The sequence below is a fragment of the Filicampus tigris genome, chromosome 8 (assembly GCF_054856515.1).
Source record: "Filicampus tigris isolate MCC_2025a chromosome 8, RoL_Ftig_1.0, whole genome shotgun sequence".
Classification (NCBI taxonomy): domain Eukaryota; kingdom Metazoa; phylum Chordata; class Actinopteri; order Syngnathiformes; family Syngnathidae; genus Filicampus; species Filicampus tigris.
Window position 1 is genome coordinate 5,277,279 of NC_141224.1, and position 16,613 is coordinate 5,293,891.

The 16,613-nt window shown below is 44.0% G+C and overlaps 3 protein-coding genes across 21 annotated transcripts in view; 2 read left to right on the forward strand and 1 right to left on the reverse strand.

The window, feature by feature from the left end:
• The first annotated feature begins 200 nt into the window (after nt 1-200).
• cyth2 (cytohesin 2) lies at nt 201-8,241 on the forward strand. 2 transcript variants are annotated; one of them, XM_086038062.1, is made up of 12 exons: nt 201-407; nt 1,621-1,771; nt 2,317-2,383; nt 2,478-2,596; nt 2,674-2,754; nt 3,019-3,131; nt 3,641-3,789; nt 3,871-3,982; nt 4,452-4,528; nt 5,287-5,358; nt 5,696-5,850; nt 6,424-8,241. In XM_086038062.1, exons 1-12 carry the CDS (start codon nt 341-343, stop codon nt 6,509-6,511), a joined length of 1,251 nt encoding a protein of 416 aa, XP_085894188.1. In that variant the 5' UTR covers nt 201-340; the 3' UTR covers nt 6,512-8,241. The 2 variants fall into 2 exon arrangements, 1 of the variants encoding a protein (XP_085894188.1); XR_015087836.1 differs by lacking the exons at nt 5,696-5,850; nt 6,424-8,241 and having other exon boundaries at nt 3,871-4,339; nt 5,287-5,357.
• Nucleotides 8,242-8,273: 32 nt separating this feature from the next.
• Nucleotides 8,274-16,613, forward strand: part of LOC147143157 (BAR/IMD domain-containing adapter protein 2) — a 28,179-nt gene continuing 19,839 nt past the window's right edge. For 3 of the 16 annotated variants that reach the window (XM_086038056.1, XM_086038041.1, XM_086038040.1), the window contains exons 1-5: nt 8,274-8,415; nt 9,193-10,452; nt 11,114-12,362; nt 13,127-13,263; nt 13,394-13,701. The gene's annotated coding sequence lies outside the window, so the exon portion shown is untranslated. Of the gene's footprint in view, nt 8,416-9,192; nt 10,453-10,607; nt 10,761-11,113; nt 12,363-13,126; nt 13,264-13,393; nt 13,702-16,613 lie in introns of all 16 variants that reach the window. The other 13 variants (XM_086038049.1, XM_086038050.1, XM_086038051.1 and 10 more) reach the window with 13 other exon arrangements.
• On the reverse strand, nt 8,721-16,571 carry LOC147143158 (neuronal pentraxin-2). Of its 3 annotated transcripts, none has more exons than XM_086038059.1 (6): nt 16,484-16,571; nt 13,121-13,845; nt 11,107-11,401; nt 10,625-10,872; nt 10,262-10,441; nt 8,721-9,398 (listed from the first exon to the last, which is right to left on the reverse strand). In XM_086038059.1, exons 2-6 carry the CDS (start codon nt 13,652-13,654, stop codon nt 9,189-9,191), a joined length of 1,467 nt encoding a protein of 488 aa, XP_085894185.1. In that variant the 5' UTR covers nt 13,655-13,845; nt 16,484-16,571; the 3' UTR covers nt 8,721-9,188. The 3 variants fall into 3 exon arrangements, with proteins under 3 accessions (XP_085894185.1, XP_085894184.1, XP_085894187.1); XM_086038058.1 differs by having other exon boundaries at nt 13,121-13,876; nt 16,484-16,563; XM_086038061.1 differs by having other exon boundaries at nt 13,121-13,729; nt 16,484-16,532.

Here is a 16,613-nt window from a genome sequence, read left to right on the forward strand (position 1 = left end):
GAAAGTGTGTTTTGCAAGTCGAAGCTGGCAGTAATAAATAGCACAAATAGCACTGACGTTGAAACTTTCAATTTTAATATAAAAACATATTGCACAATGTTGAATTTTGAAGAAAAAAAACAGCTGAGCGGAAACACTTTATCTCAATAGAGCACATATTTTGAAAAATAACACGCTGACCGGAAACACTATCCTCGATCACCACACATCGCTTCCGGTGTGGGCACCTTCTTTGTCTCCGGCCCGACGTATCGAAACCACTAGTAGTCGTGGTTTTTTCCTCTTTCCTTCCACTTTTGAGGATATATTTGCATATATATCCACATTTTTCTGCTATTGAATGACAGTCGACTGGGAAATATTTATGCCTAAAAGTAAAGCGCCGAAAATGGATGACTTGGACTACAGTAAGTCGCTTAGCGAGGAGCTCGTTTTCGTTATCGTTAAGCTAGCGGCGGCTAGCCCAAGTCGCTTTTCGCTTGTGTTATTTAATTAGGTGTGACAAAGAGACCGTTCGGTACACAGTTAAATGCAAACGAAAAGAGCGTGATCTTAAATGGTTGTTAAAATTTTATAGCCGTCCCGTTGTGGCATAGTTCGACTGACGCAGACGTTAGCTTCATATCGATCGATTTGAATATCGGCTAGTGTTTCAGGTAAGGCCGGCCGGTAGACTTCTAACAATCCCCCTGGGCTTTACGTTACACGGAGTCTTATTCTTCCAAATGCTTCTTAATCCTGGCTCATTACAAGCCGCTTGTTATTGTCGTGTTGGATTCAGGCTGTGGGCGTGGTTGTTGGGACTGGAGTTGGGGTGGGGGGGGTTATCATTTTTGTTTTGGATTCATGGTGGTGTTCTTGCACCATTTTGGTCTACTGGTTGGGAGTTCAGATCTGGTCATATTAACCCAGTCATGCATAAGTAAAATTGAAGGCAGGGGTGGGCAACTCTGGTCCTCGAGGGTTGCTTTGCTGCATGTTTTAGATGTCTCCCTACTCCAACACACCTGACTCAAATGATCAGGATCGTTATCAGGCTTCTGAATAGCTTTCCGTTTAGCCGAGCATTTAAATCTGCTGTGCTGGAGGAGGGAGACATCCAAAACATGCTGGAAAGTGACCCTCTGGACCCGAGTTGCTCACCTCTGAGTTAAGGTCTTCGAGAAAATGTTTTTGTGATGTGGTGGGAAGCTGGAGTAACCAGCAAAAACACACACAAGCATGAGCAGCCTGGAATTGAATCCCAAAACGCATAACTGCGAGGTTGATAAGCCTAGCACAAGGTCACTCTGCCGCCTTACGTTCATCCCCTGTGATCCTGAACAGGATAAGTAGTACAGAAAATGGAGGGATGGCTGCCCTCTCCACACCATTGTATGCTTAATTTAATTCTGCCCCCCAGCCCATGCAGTTGCTTCCTCCTCTCTTTTTAACTTCCTGATAACAATGGCAATAATCTGCCGTTCCTAATGTGAGTAACAATGCTGTTGGTAACTTATTTTAAGCTAATAAAGAGACACCCCTGGTTTTATTGTCAGAGGCGATGTCGGTGTTTGTCATATCTCCAGCGGCAGAGCTAACTGACTCATTCTTCTCTGCTTCCCCCCACCCCGCCCGCAGTCCCAGTAGACCTGAGCCCAGAGGAGCGCTCGGAGCTCGAGGACATCCGCAGGAGGAAGGGGGTCCTGCTGCAGGAGATCCAGAGGCTCCGCGAGGAGCTCAGGGAGGCCATTTTGGAGGTGGAGGGGCTGGAGGCCAGCACAGAGGGCAGGTGAGGAGTGGGCACGGGAGGCCCATTTATGAAACAACGGTTCAAGCAATTTTAGTGATCTCATGTGCTCGCACGTCATTAGACTCGTGCTTTCAACCACACAACCTATCGTCATCGGCATTCTTAATACAGTGCAATAGCCACGGTTGAACATAATCCATGTCAGGATGCTGGCCAATTTCCAATGTGTTCATATTTTGACAATATGACATTGACCAGTGATTCTCAACCATTAGTGCGCCATTAAAAAAATATATTTAAAAAAAAAAATATATATATATATATATATATATATATATATATATATATATATATATATATATATATAACAAATAAGGTATTTTTGTTGTTGTTGTATTTTATTTTATAATTTTTTCGGACCTAAAATATGAGCCATGGCTCAATAAAGGCTGGGAATCGCTCACATAGACAATTCTGAATTGTTGGACTTTTGACCCTTTGTGTTCCACTGTCTACTTGAATTCCACTGCGCCAACAGTGTTTTTACAGTAGTAATCACCCCTTATCTTCTGTCCACTGTGCAGTAAAACCCTTCAGAAAAATAGGCACGTTGCAATGGGAAGGAAGAAGTTTAACATGGACCCTAAAAAGGTAGGAATGTTCAAACATTGCTTGGACAGTGTTAAAAGTCTTTTGAAAGGGAGCCACAGATGGTGACGGTGTGTGTGTGTGTTTGTCTTTGCAGGGCATTGTGTTTCTTGTGGAGAACGAGCTGCTCAGACACACTCCGGAGGACATTGCTCAGTTCCTCTACAAAGGAGAAGGCCTCAACAAGACGGCAATAGGCGATTACCTCGGAGAAAGGTGGTGCTTCTTAATCGACTGTACGCCTTTATCTCGTCGCGCCCCTGATTTATGGCTGCGTCTCTGCTCGGCTGCAGGGACGACTTCAACATCAAAGTCCTCCAGGCTTTCGTTGACCTGCATGAGTTCACCGATCTCAACCTCGTCCAGGCGCTCAGGTAAGCCTCGTGTCTGAAAATGAAACCCCTCGAATGTCCTCTGTTTTGAATCCTGGCAACGGTCCGCTAGACGAACGTACGGCGTAATGGGAAAATGGCAAAGTCCCGCGTGCTACACGCAACTCACGCACACCGACTCCATTTTTGCAATCGGCAGGATTTAATGCTGAATTTGATACAAGCTGCCGTTCATATAAGTCTGCTCCGTTCGGTCTGCAATGCGTTCAAAGACTAATGTCTCTTGTGTAACTGACATGTTTGCAGACAATTTCTGTGGAGTTTCCGTCTGCCCGGTGAAGCCCAGAAGATTGACAGAATGATGGAGGCCTTTGCTCAGAGATACTGTCGCTGTAACCCCGGCGTCTTCCAGAGCACTGGTACACACACACACACGCATACTTTTAAAAAATGTTTTGCTCCTGCCACTGAAAGTGAAAGTGCAGTGGTACATTGACTTAGAATTGGCCCCTTGTATGGGTTTTGTGAAAGTGACAGAAAAAAAAATCTGTTTTGATTTTATTACATTTGGGGATACATGTTGCAAGTGACTAGTGCTAGCTGTCCCATTTTCTCTGTTTTTTTTGGTCAAATATTTCCCCGCACTCGTAACATTAAAAGTCAAGTGGCCAATTGGAGGATGCGATGTCAAAACCACGTGGTTATTGATTAATTAGTCGACTAATTGGTTCCACCTCCAGTGTGGGTGACTTTAACTGACACTTTCTAAAACTAGTTTAATTCTTTGTATTATGTTTGAATATTTTTTTTTTATACAACGCAGAGAAATTTTTCTTGATTTTAAAAACATAAATCTTGTTGCCACTCGGGGAGTTTTTGTTCATCGGCCTTCGGCCGGTGATTTGAACCGCTCGCTGCTTGTTTGCAGACACGTGTTACGTGCTGTCATTCGCCATCATCATGCTCAACACCAGCCTCCATAACCCCAACGTGAGGGACAAACCGGGCGTGGACCGCTTCATCTCCATGAACCGAGGCATCAACGACGGAGGCGACCTGCCCGAGGACCTCCTGCGAGTACGCCGACCCGCCGCGCCGCCTGCCCCCCCGAAACATCCGACCGCAGCGCTAACGCCATTTCTCCTCCTGTCACCCGAGAACCTGTACGAAAGTATTAAAAACGAGCCCTTCAAGATCCCCGAGGACGACGGCAACGACCTCACGCACACCTTCTTCAACCCCGACAGAGAGGGCTGGCTGCTCAAGCTCGGTGAGGGAGCCGACGCGGCTCACGAACGCGAGCGCAAGATGTCGGGAAGTTTGCTGTTCTCTTCCGAGGCTTTTTTTTTTTTTTTGCGCGGTGGGCGGGTCCCCTCGGATCTGTGTCCGCCTGCCTGTCAACAAAATGGCGGCCTGGGGGCTCGCCGTGGAGCTGCTGCTGCTGTTGTTGCATGGCATGGCGGGGCTTGTCATGTGTGTCACTAATGTATCATGTCCTTCTCTCTCTCTCTCTCTCTCTCTCTTCCTCTCTCGTCTCCCTTTAAATAAATCCGCTGGTCCCTTTTCGTCTTCCGCTTCTTCTCCTGCGATTTCCGCCTTGCCCTGCCGCTGCTTGTTTTCTCAGGAGGTATGTACTGACCAAGTTACTGTTGCGTTCACGTGCGTAGAAAGGTAGTTAGCCGCTAGGAGGTCAAGTCTTGCGCGGGCGACTCGGTCTGACTGTCGTCGCTTGCTTTCAGGGGGACGAGTGAAAACCTGGAAAAGGCGGTGGTTCATCCTCACGGACAACTGTCTCTACTACTTTGAATACACAACAGTAAGCCTGCACGTTTCCCTAACGGAGTCGAGTGTGTTTAACTCATTCACTGCCAGACGTTTGCAGACTCTCTTTTTACGCTAAAGTTTGAAAGAAATTGAAAAAAAATATCCATACATTCCAGGGATTGAATGGCTGGACATTGAAAAGACGTGTAAATTCGTCAATGGTAGTGAATAAATTAAAGGGGAAGTCCGAACTACTGAAATGAATCTTTTGTTTTTCTACCCTATTCAAATTGAGATGCACCTGTATACAAACTTTTATTACATCACATGAGTTTTTTTTTTTTTTTAACTCATCTTCATTAAACAGAAGAGTCCATCAAATTTCAACGCTAGAGCCTAAAGTCACTACTTTAAGTTGTTTTTTTCCACCGCACACTACTCGGCTCGGTATTGGACATGCTTTTTTAAAAAAAAAAAATGTAATGATTATGAACAGAGACACGAATTTCAAGACATGAGAATATTACACTGTCGAGAGAGGAAAAGCAACATTATTTTTAATATAACTGAAACTTGGCTTGGTTAGAGCTCCCTTTGTAAAGCAATTCATTTGTTCATCATGTTTATGAACACTTGAAGTGGAACTGGTTTGGGTGGCTTGTGCACTGCTCGAGATAATCACAAACCTGACACGAGGCTACATCTTTACTGGCGGCTCGAGTGAGATTGCGCCTTTGCTCCTTTCACACACGACTGTGCCTACTCTGCTGTCAACGTGTGTGTGTGTGTGTGTGTTCGTTCCACTCACAGGACAAAGAACCTCGAGGCATCATCCCCTTGGAGAATCTCAGCATCCGTGAGGTGGAGGACCCACGCAAACCTGTAAGATCACATTCCGCATAGTTTGTTGTGCCTGGGCTGCATTTAGCCTGCATGCTTGACATATTTCCTTTTTTTTTTTTTTTTTTTTTTTTCGCTGTCAAGCGGAACAATTAGGATAAGCAGTGGAACCGGGGGGAAAAAAAATGGAATCAGGCCTGTTACAAAAAAAATTGCATATGTTTAGATAGCTTCCAGTGTGAGTTCAGCATAAATGTGCAGATCGTATAATAGTTGAACAATTTATTTGTATTGACTTTTGATTTCAAAACAACGTATCCATCAGTTTTTTTTAGTCAACGCTGCGTCCTACGCGGCCGCTCTCGTCTGGTCCCAACAGAACTGCTTCGAGTTGTACATCCCCAACAACCGCGGTCAGCTGATCAAGGCGTGCAAGACGGAAGCCGACGGCCGGGTGGTGGAGGGAAACCACATGGTGTACCGCATCTCCGCCCCCACGCCCGAGGAGAAGGACGAGTGGATCCATAGCATCAAGTACGTCAACAAAATGGAAGGGAATGCAAAATGTGCTTCGGTGTACCGCAAGGAGTTAGAATAAGTGGGGAAATGAATTGAGTTAAAAACATACTCTATAGATTCACTAGATATAGTGAAATATTTCATGATTTAATTTTTTATAATTTGCTGATTATCTTACGGCTAATGAAAATACCAAAATTCATTATCACAAGAAATGAAGAGAAAAAAAATTAACAGGGAACCCACACTATTAAGGAATAGGGCCCTGCCGTAAATAGCCAAAATATCCTGACTAAAAAAAAAAAAAGCTTTGAACCAAGCAATTTGATTGGGCTGGGCACGAGTCCCGCCCAGTGTTTGCACACTGAGTTTGATGGGCGAGAATGACGGATTCAAATTGCTTCATGACGCACGGGCAACAAGAGTGCCGTATATTGACGTATTGAAATACGTTGGATGAATGGACATAATTCAACAAATACGACGACCCCTGTATTTATTTCATTATATGTTGATGTAATTTTGGGAACTCTTGGGCCTCCCTACCTAGTGGCATCCATTTTCACTCAAGTTTGTGTGTCACGCCAGGTCTGCGGTCAGCGTGGACCCCTTCTACGAAATGCTCGCCGCCAGGAAGAAACGTATATCGCTGAAGAAGAAAGAGGAGCAGCCCTAGAGTATTATACCTCTGTCGTCCTTTTTTTTTTTCTTTCTTTTTTTTTTTTTTAAATCCTTATTTTCCTCCCCCCAAACTCCTTGTTGTCCCCGTGCCCACCATGTTGAACACACTCGCCATCACCAACGCAGTCCATGACGTCAGGGACGCCCAACCCTATATGGCCCTCCATGCAATCCTCAAAACACCTCAAGGGAACTCTTCTAAAAAGCTCCCGTCTGTTTAAGCCACAAATGCTCATCGTATACGGCGTTCCGTCAAGTATGCTAATAGTGCCAAAGCACTACTTTTCTGTTAGGCAGGGCCTTTGCATCTTAGGACGTTTCAGGAAAAGCACCAAGAAAAGTGATTAATAGTGGATACGTTTAAGAAAATAACATGAATTTATCAAAAGAGAATCGTGACCACGTTGGTAGGCACGGGGAACACGACATAATAATAAGCAATTGTAGGATCCAGAACTCCCCCACCCCTCCACCCCCGCGCCCCCAATTCCATCATTACACCAGCCTGACAAGTAGATGAAGACGTGACCTCAACTGGCCTCTCGTCAAAGGCAGCTCATTCCGATGTACGACTTTTCTGTTGATATAATTTTTTTTTTTTTTTTTTTTGTGTTCTTGTAAATAGATGTTAGCATATTCGTTTATGGCACACTTGTAGAGACCAATTAATTTATTGTTCCTGTTTTGTACCAGCTACTGTTTGGAGCGCATGTTGACAGGTGTTAAGTCGACAAGAAGTCTTAAGCGTGTGCCTCCTCGTTGCCTCGAAAAGCAGCCGCCAGGTTATTTGCCGTTAGGCCCGGTGAAGCACAAGCGTCCATGAAATGATCAGACACTTTTTCTTGCGTTTCTTCATTCCCTTGCTTCCCGGCGTCCACGGAACACAAAATAGCCGCCGATCCATCCAGGTAAAAGGCATCCTGTGACCTTGTTTCGGGTGAATCGGATTTGACGTGTTGATTATTTTTGTAGACGGTAACTTAACTAAAGCTATGTTGTTTTACTGCACTTTATTAGTTGTTTAGAATGAGAGTAGAGCCGGGGAACCGGCTCGCCATTAAGTGAGAGCAGTGCTTGGGAACCATACGCAGGCCAAACTCCCGAGTGTTATTAAAAGACATTGGTTAAATCATTGTATTATATTTTGATGACACTTGTAGGAAAAAAAGCTGTTTCCCCACTGCGCGCTGATATAAAATGCTCAGTTTAAACTTCAGTAGTTCACAACCTTCATGCTGTATAGTTGTTCTTTTTGTTAATATTTATAGCATGAGGTTGAATGATGACGCTGATCGTATTTGGACCTCTTCAGCCTGCTGCGGCGGCCAAGCTGATGAAACAAAAACTTCGTGAGTTGCCTTTACGTTAGTCGTTTCTCTCCCAAAGCTTACAAAGGCCCGGCCTCCCGCCAGTCCCGTTCGTGCTTCTGCGTATTTGCCTGCGGGCCTTCTTCGACCTTCTGGGAATTCTTGAAGTGCAAAGTTGCCAAAAGTAAGTCAAAATAGCAAAATGTTACAAACAGTGCACACCGAAAATCTTTTGTTTCTGAGCCACCTCTTTCTGAAAATGTCTTTATTTTCTATTTATTTATTTACTTTTGGCGAGGTGAAGGCGGATCTAGATATGATGTAAATGTAGCAAACGGTGCAAACCGTGCACACACACACACACACATTGGTGCCAGTAAACTACTGTGTAACAATAAAGAGGTGATGATTGACTGTTGATTGATGTGTGTTTCTATTCATTTTAATTATGGAATATCCACCAAAAAAAAGCCAATCTCTTATTTGCTATCAGTTAATCATAAAATTAGCAAACAGAAGCAGAGCGAAGGGACCTCGGGCATCTGAGAGGCTTCAGAATTGACAAGGAGTTAGCAACATTTCTGCTGGGCAGGTACGTTTATCGCCTCTTAATTTGTGTTTGTACATTCCAAAACATAACACCGATACATTTAGCGTTATAGTAGTAACACTATCACAAATAAGTCGCGCTGCCAAAATACCAGCTGTGGCTATAGCCAACATTTGCATGTTTAAAGTGCTGATACTAGCTTAATAATGCTAGCACTGCTGTTTTGTTGGGAGCTGGACTACTTGATGTGACTATCACAACTATACGCTTTTAACAATACTTTGAAGTATTTTGTAACAAATTAACTTCATTTTATGAAGTTACATTATATGAGGAAATACAATCACCAATATTACAAAACGTTTTATATACAGTACAGTACAGTCACAGTTCAATGTCTACAGGACACTACAACAAACGATTCAATGTCAAAAAAAAGGGCTTTCAGTCATGTCTACATAATTACGTGTAAGTCAAAATGATGACAATTTCTTTGGTTATTTAGCTGTATTTTATGTGGAAATCTTCCATATATAATAAATTTGTCAACACATTGTTACAAGTAAACTATTCATTTAAATTATGAACAACATGGCAGAACGTCAGAGCACCTAACTAATAATCAAATATTGGCCATTCAGGCCAAATGTTGCTTCAAAGACTTTATAACACCCCCCCCCCAAAAAAAAAAAATACAAATAAAAACAAGTTCAAACAAAGGCATTGATTTCAATTTTGGAGGCATTAAAAAAGTCTTTGCCCCCCATTTATAGTATTACGATCTTTTCTATCACCACCAATTTTGATGCACTTTTTCAGTGACAGGGTTCGAAAGGGTGCCTCAACACGCCCCCGTGCAGCTCCACGTCCCCGTCGGACCACGAGATGACGTCGCCGGCCAGGTGACTGCCGCACGACGCCAGGCCCTGGATGTCGGCCCCGCTCAGGACCGACGACCACATCTGCACGTCTGCCAGCTCCCCCACAAAGGACTGCGTGGCGTCGAAACGACCCCCCAGAGTGTCCTGAAACCAGTGGAGGGAAGTCAACAACACGTACAAATATGACGTTACGGAACTTGAGTAGTGGTTCGCAAAGCTGTCGGAACACATTTTGGTAGTATAAAACTTATACTCCTGATATTTTTAGTTAAGCTTGTGTCATTCTCCTGGCAAATGACACTGGAGACCACGTATGTCTCGTTTTGTTGGATTTGACTGCAGCTTTCAGAGACTGCAGATTTGAGCTTTATTTATGCATAAATGTTGATTTGCCACAATCTTGTGGCAGCTTGGTGCTAAGAAACCCCCGTATGGCTGAGTTGTGGAGCTTCATTTAAACAAAAGTAGTGCTTTGCGGTCATCTTGTGGCATCTGGGTGCCAAGGAACTTTTTACAGTGGTTTGTGAAGCTTCAGTTAGACTAAGATGGTGCTTTGCTGCCATCTTGTGGCAACTTGGTGCCATGAAATTATGGTCAAATGAGTTAGGTAGCTTCATTTAGTCAAAAGAAGTGCTTTTCTACCGTCTTGTGGCATTTGCAGGCAATTACAAACCCTGGGGGGCATAAACAGTACTGATTTGTAATCTGTACTTCTATTTAAAGCGGTCAACCCAAACATATATTGTATTTTTAAAGAATATGTTCCCAGCAGGCCCACAAGTTGAAATATCGTGTTTGTGGAATATGAGTCAAGCAACAAAATCCACCCGTTTTTAGCCATCTCTGGGGTCGGCCATTTTGTCCCCTTCTGTCGACTGAAAATGACATCACACACTGACTGAAAAAAATATGTTTGGGTTGACTTCCCCTTTTAGCACACCTCCGCCTTAAAATCAACACATTGATTAGATCGGTTACTTAGAAAATGTCTTCCTATTTTGCCTCACCTGTTCCTGTCCCAGGACGAACACCCCTCCTGCTCTGACGGGATGCCAAGGGGCCAGGTCCTCGCCGGACCCCCGCAGGTCGCCATCCTGGTAGGCCTCCCAGCGTCCGTCCCGCGTGGACCACGTCACGCACACGTGGTGCCACTTGTCGTCACTCAGCGTCACGGGCAGGGACACCGCCTACAAGAAAGGTCAGTCCCATTTTGCAACAATTTGTGAAAACCTCAATAAAAGTACCCACAATGCATCGCTCTACACCAAGGTTTATAAAAGGGCTCAAATGAGACGAAAAGATCAACTCCATCGGTGTGTAACGCTTTGGCGTATTTTTTTCTGAATACTTGAGCCCGTCCGCCCCTTCACCTGGTCGTCGATCAGCAGCTCCACGGGGTTGCCCCCCCATTCGATCAGCACCACCTGGTTGGCCTGGCCCGGCGCCGAGTAGGAGAACGGCGTCCCCATGGCGGGCCCGCTGGCGGCCTTGAGCCGCAGACACAAAGTGAGCGCGAAGATCTCGCGCGGCAACGTCCTCTTGATGCGCGCGTGCATGTAGTTGGTGCGCATGGGGAAGCTCAGCTGGAAGCCGCCGGCCTCGTTCTTCCTGCTGGCGCCTGGAAATTGACGGACAGCGGCGCTTTTATTGACAGCAAAAGACGACGTGAATATTGCAGTTGTGGGGAGTGACAAAGTACAAATACTTTGTTGCTGCGCTTACTGGAAGTCGATTTTTTTTCATTGTCTGCGCTCTACTCGAGTATTTATGTTTTACGGCCACCTTGTTACTTTTACCAGAGTATTTAAATACAAGTATCTTGAGCGCGAGTACTTTATCCTCCCTTGTGTACCTGTCAGGTGAAGCTGGTTGAGCATGTTGTCCAGTTTGTTGCTGTGATATCTTCCACGTGGGAGGTAACCGTGACCATCCGCTTCGTTTTCCTCCGGCCCGCCGCCGAGGCTTCCGTCCTCCTGATGGCTTCCGTCGTTGTGCTCGTCAAAGTGTTCGGTGTGGTCAGTGCCGCCGCTGTCGTCCGTGTGGTCGTCCGTGTGGTCGTGCGGGTGCAGCTGCTCCTCCAGAGTGTTGATCTTCCTCTGCAGAAGCTCCCTCAGAGAGCTGGAGTAGGTCAAGGACGAGTTCCTCTTCTGCTCGTGAATTACAAGACACGACGGATGGTTGGTGAGAAGCCGTAAAAATGGATTCATTAAGTTTTCTTTCATTTTTTTGTTTTTGTTTTTTGGTCTTAAAATTCACATGCTTAAAATGCGTCATAATGCTTCATTCCCCCCCCCCCCGTCCTTCTCATGCAGTGGACTATTCCATCTTCTTGTGCATGATGCAGATTTGTTTTAAAAAGAGGGTAGCAAAATAATCAAATAAATCCTCAAGGAGGATTTTAAGAATTTTATGTAGTTCAGGAAATAGTATAATAATAAAAAAAAATCTTCAATTTACTATTTTTAGCTGATCAATAATAGTAAAAAAAAAAAAATATATATATATATATTCCATTTTTTAAGTATGGCTGTATAACCCTCAGTAGAGAAAAAAAAATTACTGCTCGATTTAAAGAAAAAACAAAAAAAAACACATATAGTTGCACAACACACACTGAAATATTTCCTCATTTCAAATCATACCTGCCCTATAGACTCCAGCTCACCTGCCACCTTAAGAAAATGGATGGATAGCTTGAGGATAACGAATGCTTGAATTTCTGTGTGCGTATATCAGTCCCATTTGTTTGGTCCAGAAAACGGCGCGTTTGTGCTGTTCATTGTGCTCCTGGACGTGCCTGTGAGGTAATCCAAGCTTTGTGCATGTGCGTGGTCCGATTACCTCAGTCAAGGCGGATCACCGTAATTACTACTGATTTTAGACCTCGTCCCCCCTTCATCACTACGCAGCTCCTGACATCTGTCCACGATCACGATTCACCAGAGCGCCCGAGAAGACACGAAATGTACAGTCACGAAGCTTTGCCACCATCTTGTGACATCTTGGTACCAGGAAACCATGTTCAGGTGAAATGAGGAGCTTCATTTGGAGAAAAGTAGCGGCTCGCCATCATCTTGTGGCATATGGTTGCCAAGGAACTGTGTTGAAGTGAGTTGAGGAGTTTCAATTATCCAAAAGTGGTCATTTATCACCATCTTTGTGGTATATTGGTGCCAAGCAACTCTGTTGAAGCGCTTCATTTAGACATAACTAGTGCTTTGCCACCATGTGCCGCTATTTGCTTGATTTTTTTAGACTGTGTATTGTAAGTAATTGACACTATTCACTCTAAAAACAGTTGGGTTAAAAATAACACAATTTGGGTTTAAAAATGTACCGATCCACTTATTGGGTCAATTTGACCCACCTTCTTGCATTGTTTTATACAAAACTACCCATTTTTGTTGAGTTGGGTCAAATTGCCCCAAGTAGTGGATTGGTCCATTTTTGATCCAAAATGGTGACCCAACTTTCTTGGTTGTTTTTGCAGAAAACAACCCCAAAAATGTTGTTATACAACCCCAAAAAATGGGCTGTTTTGTAGAAATTGACCCAATTTATGGGTCAATTTTAAGTCTTTTTTTATATAACACAATTTAAATAACACAATTTGGGGTCAAAAATGGACCGATCCACAACTTGGGTCAATTTGACCCAACTTTCTTGGTTGCTCTTGCAGAAAACAACCAAAAAAATTGGTAGTTTTATACAAAACAACCCCCAAAAATGGGCTGTTTTGTAGAAATTGACCAAATTTATGCATTGGTCCATTTTTGACCCAAAATTGCGTTATTTTTGTCCCAAGTATTTTTCGAGTGTACTTGTCCCGAAGTAACAGATTTTGTGTACATTTTGCCGCATCTCACCTGCAGGTTGTCCAGCCTCTCCTTGAGCGCCTGCAGCATCCTCTCCATCTGCTCCGGAGAGGACGTGATGTCCGTCACGTGTTTGACCGCGTCCTTCTCTTGCCGCTTCACGCCGTCGGCTCCATCCGAGTGCAACGGGTCCGGTACGAGACTCCCGTGGGCGTTGTCGCGCTCCGAGGGCGCGCCCGGCCGCTCGTCGCGAGACGACCCGGCGAAGCCCCCGCACAGGGCGAGCTTGGCGGTCAGCTCCCTGATGGTCTCCCTCTGGTCCAGGATGGTCTCCTTCTGGCGCAGGAGGCTCTCGCGGAGGTGCAGGATGGTGGTCTTGGCCTCGTCGCTTGCTCCCCACCAGCCGGCGGGAGGCGCGCTTTCATGGCGGGCCGCCCCCCCCGCCGCGGGGAAGCAGGCGGGGTCGGCGTCCGCCGGGATGGGGGTACACACGAAGCGCGGCTGCGCGGCGTTGAAGTCCGAAGTGGGGGACGCGGGCGGGATGAGCAGAGCGAGGAGGACGACGAGTGGATGTGGAGTCTTCATCCTACTGTCTTCGGACTAAACATCAAAGTTGAAGGTCCATTGTCCAGGTGGGTGATTGAATCTTGGTACCGAGTTCTAGGGTGGAATTGCAAAACAAGAGCCACAGGGCTGATGCACTTTCATCAGTTTCTCAAACCAGGGAGAGTTGCCTCATCTGCCCTCGACTATGCAACCTCCAGAACTCCAAATTCCTTGCAGAGTTCAAGACAGACAGACAAAGATCTGTGTCAAGAAAAAGGGAGGCTCACATCAGTTTGAGGAAAATCCTCAAAAGAATTGACCAAACTAGGCGCGTAACAAAAACAGATTGGAATCGGAAGTGTTTTTAATCTAACCGAAGCGAATCGAGTGGTTACATTTTAGAGTCGACCGTCCTCGAATCGTATCGCTTACCATATATCAAGATGTGTATCGAATCGTTTTTATTGCAGAAATGCGCACCAGGTCGAAATTGATAAAAATCGGTTTGTGTGTGTGAATTCAATTAACTGGAGACTATTTTGTTTTTTAATATTTTTGAAGCCTCAGTTGTTGTTGTTTTTGGTGATTTTTTTTTTTTTAAATCATTCAAATTTTATCATTCAAGGGAAACAACACACTTCTCTGTGGTGGGTCAAATTAAGAAGACATTTATTTTCACTTCTCAGGGACTGTAAACGCTCTTCCAGTTGATCAAGATTTCTCCAAATTTTTACACCAAATACCACATCAAAAAATACTTGTCTCTCTAGGTCCCACAAACACGCCATTCTGATTAATTTTGCGTTTGTGGAATATAAGTTAAGCAGCAAAATGCACTTGTTTTTAGCCATCACCGGACTCGGCCATTTTGTCTTTTGTCGACTGAAAATGACATCACGACTGCTCACAACGACCAATCACGGCTGACCCGTTTTCTGAATCCGAGCCGTGATTGGTCGTTGTGAGCAGTTGCGATGTCATATTCAGTCGACAGAAGACAAAATGGCCGCCCCCAGAGATGGCTAAAAAAAAAAAAAAGAGTGGATTTACACTTATTCCACTAACGCAATATTTATCAGAATTCCCTGTTTCAACTAGTGGGCTTGCATAGAACATATTCTTGAAAAAAAATATGTTTGGGTTGACTTCCGCTTTAAGAGGCAAATGATGGATTTAAATTCCATGTTGCAAAAATCAATCCCCATGTGGCTATTTATATTTGCAGTGATAAACAAACATGAAATATTGAACACGTCCTGGCCATTTTCAAATGGCACACACGTGACACTGTCCGCTGACCACCTGTTGCTTGTAGCGACCTCTGCAAAGCGCGCGTGCGTGTGTATGTGCGCGCGCGCGCGCTCTTTGCAGCGAGTAATTGTAATATTTTTTTTTTTAATCTATTTTTTTGGAGGTGACTGATAACGTCGTACCGAAAGCGTTTGAGGACGCTGCGGCGAGCACTCGAATATATGCCGCTTTGCTTGCTTTTGTGAGCGCCGAGGCTTAGAGCCTCATAGACAGATGGTCCGAGTGGAGAAGCGTGTCAACACCAATCTCGCCCGTTGAGCCTCCAGCCGGTTGATCAGTTGATCAGCACCGACAACCAGCTCAATTAACCTAATTAGCAGCAGTTGTTGTGCTACCTTAGCCTATGTGTGTGTGGGTGTGTGGGTGCGTGCGTGTTTTTTGTGGTAATCCACGGCGAGGTTGCAGCGCCATATGGTCGAGGCGGATATTTAAGTAAAGGATGTAAATAAAAACCTGACAAGTGTGGTTAGATGTGTGATTAAAAGCTCCCGCGAAATAAAGCGGCCGGTCGTGTGAATAAACGGGGTAGCGTTTCAACGTCAATTTTTTTTGTGTGTGCGGTTGTTTCTTAGGAACGCACACGCAAAAATGTGTGTCAACACGTTTAAGTAGTCATGCTGAAGACGGTGGGACAAAAATGTGAACAATTTCATCGTTTGTCAAAGTGTAGGTCAGCTTTATGATTGCAGTTATTTCCAGTATTATTTTTCGACTTTATTCGCGTCAAATTCTGACTACTTATCATAAACTCAACAATTCATTCATTTACTTAAAAAGGAAAAATATTCTCGTAAAATGACATTTTCTGGGGAAAATTGCAACGATTGATGTAATGGTATGTCTTTTTCTTATACTTTAACTTTTTTCATCATAAAATGACTATAATAACTTAGCGTAATATTCAGACTTTATTGGTGTAAAAGTTCCCTTATATTTTATTCTTATAAAATAAAAAAATAAAAAATAAATAATAATAAAATAATCTTATGCTTTATTCTTGTTATATCATGACTTTTTTTTCTTGTAAAAACAGTTATTCCTGTAAGAAATATTGTAGTATGACCTTTTTTAATTGGAATTGTATGACTTTTTTTTTTCTTATATTTGGACTTTTTCTCACATAATTGCAACTTCCCTCTCAGTATATTACAACTTTATTCTGACAATATTATGATATTTTTCCACCCCACTTAAAGTCCAACTTTATTCTCGCAAAATATTACTTTGACTCGTTGTGAATTTTCCCACTTCATTTGGACTATTTTTCTGATGAAAAATAAAACTTAACATTAAATTGTCATCGGAATATTTTGACTTAACTCTCCTAAAATTGTGACTATTTTCTTTGTATTTGGAATTTTTCTTGCACAATTGCGCCTTCATTCCCGTTATGACTTTACTCTCCCGATATCATTTTAATCGCAAAAATGTATTTGTGTCTTCATAAGCTGTCTATAAAAGTTACAAATGTAGATCACCCTGATGGACGCTGACTCGTGAACCATCAAACTCCTTTCGATGCTCCTCACATTCTGAGAAAATCCGAAGTGTTCTTACCTGAGGTTGCCGTTGCTTGAGCGTCCACGCACACGCAGTGGAGTTGTACACACACTGACCAGATTGAGAGGGATTTCCTCTTTCAATCCCCACCCCATTGTCTCCCTCCCCTTCCCTCCTCCTCCTCCTC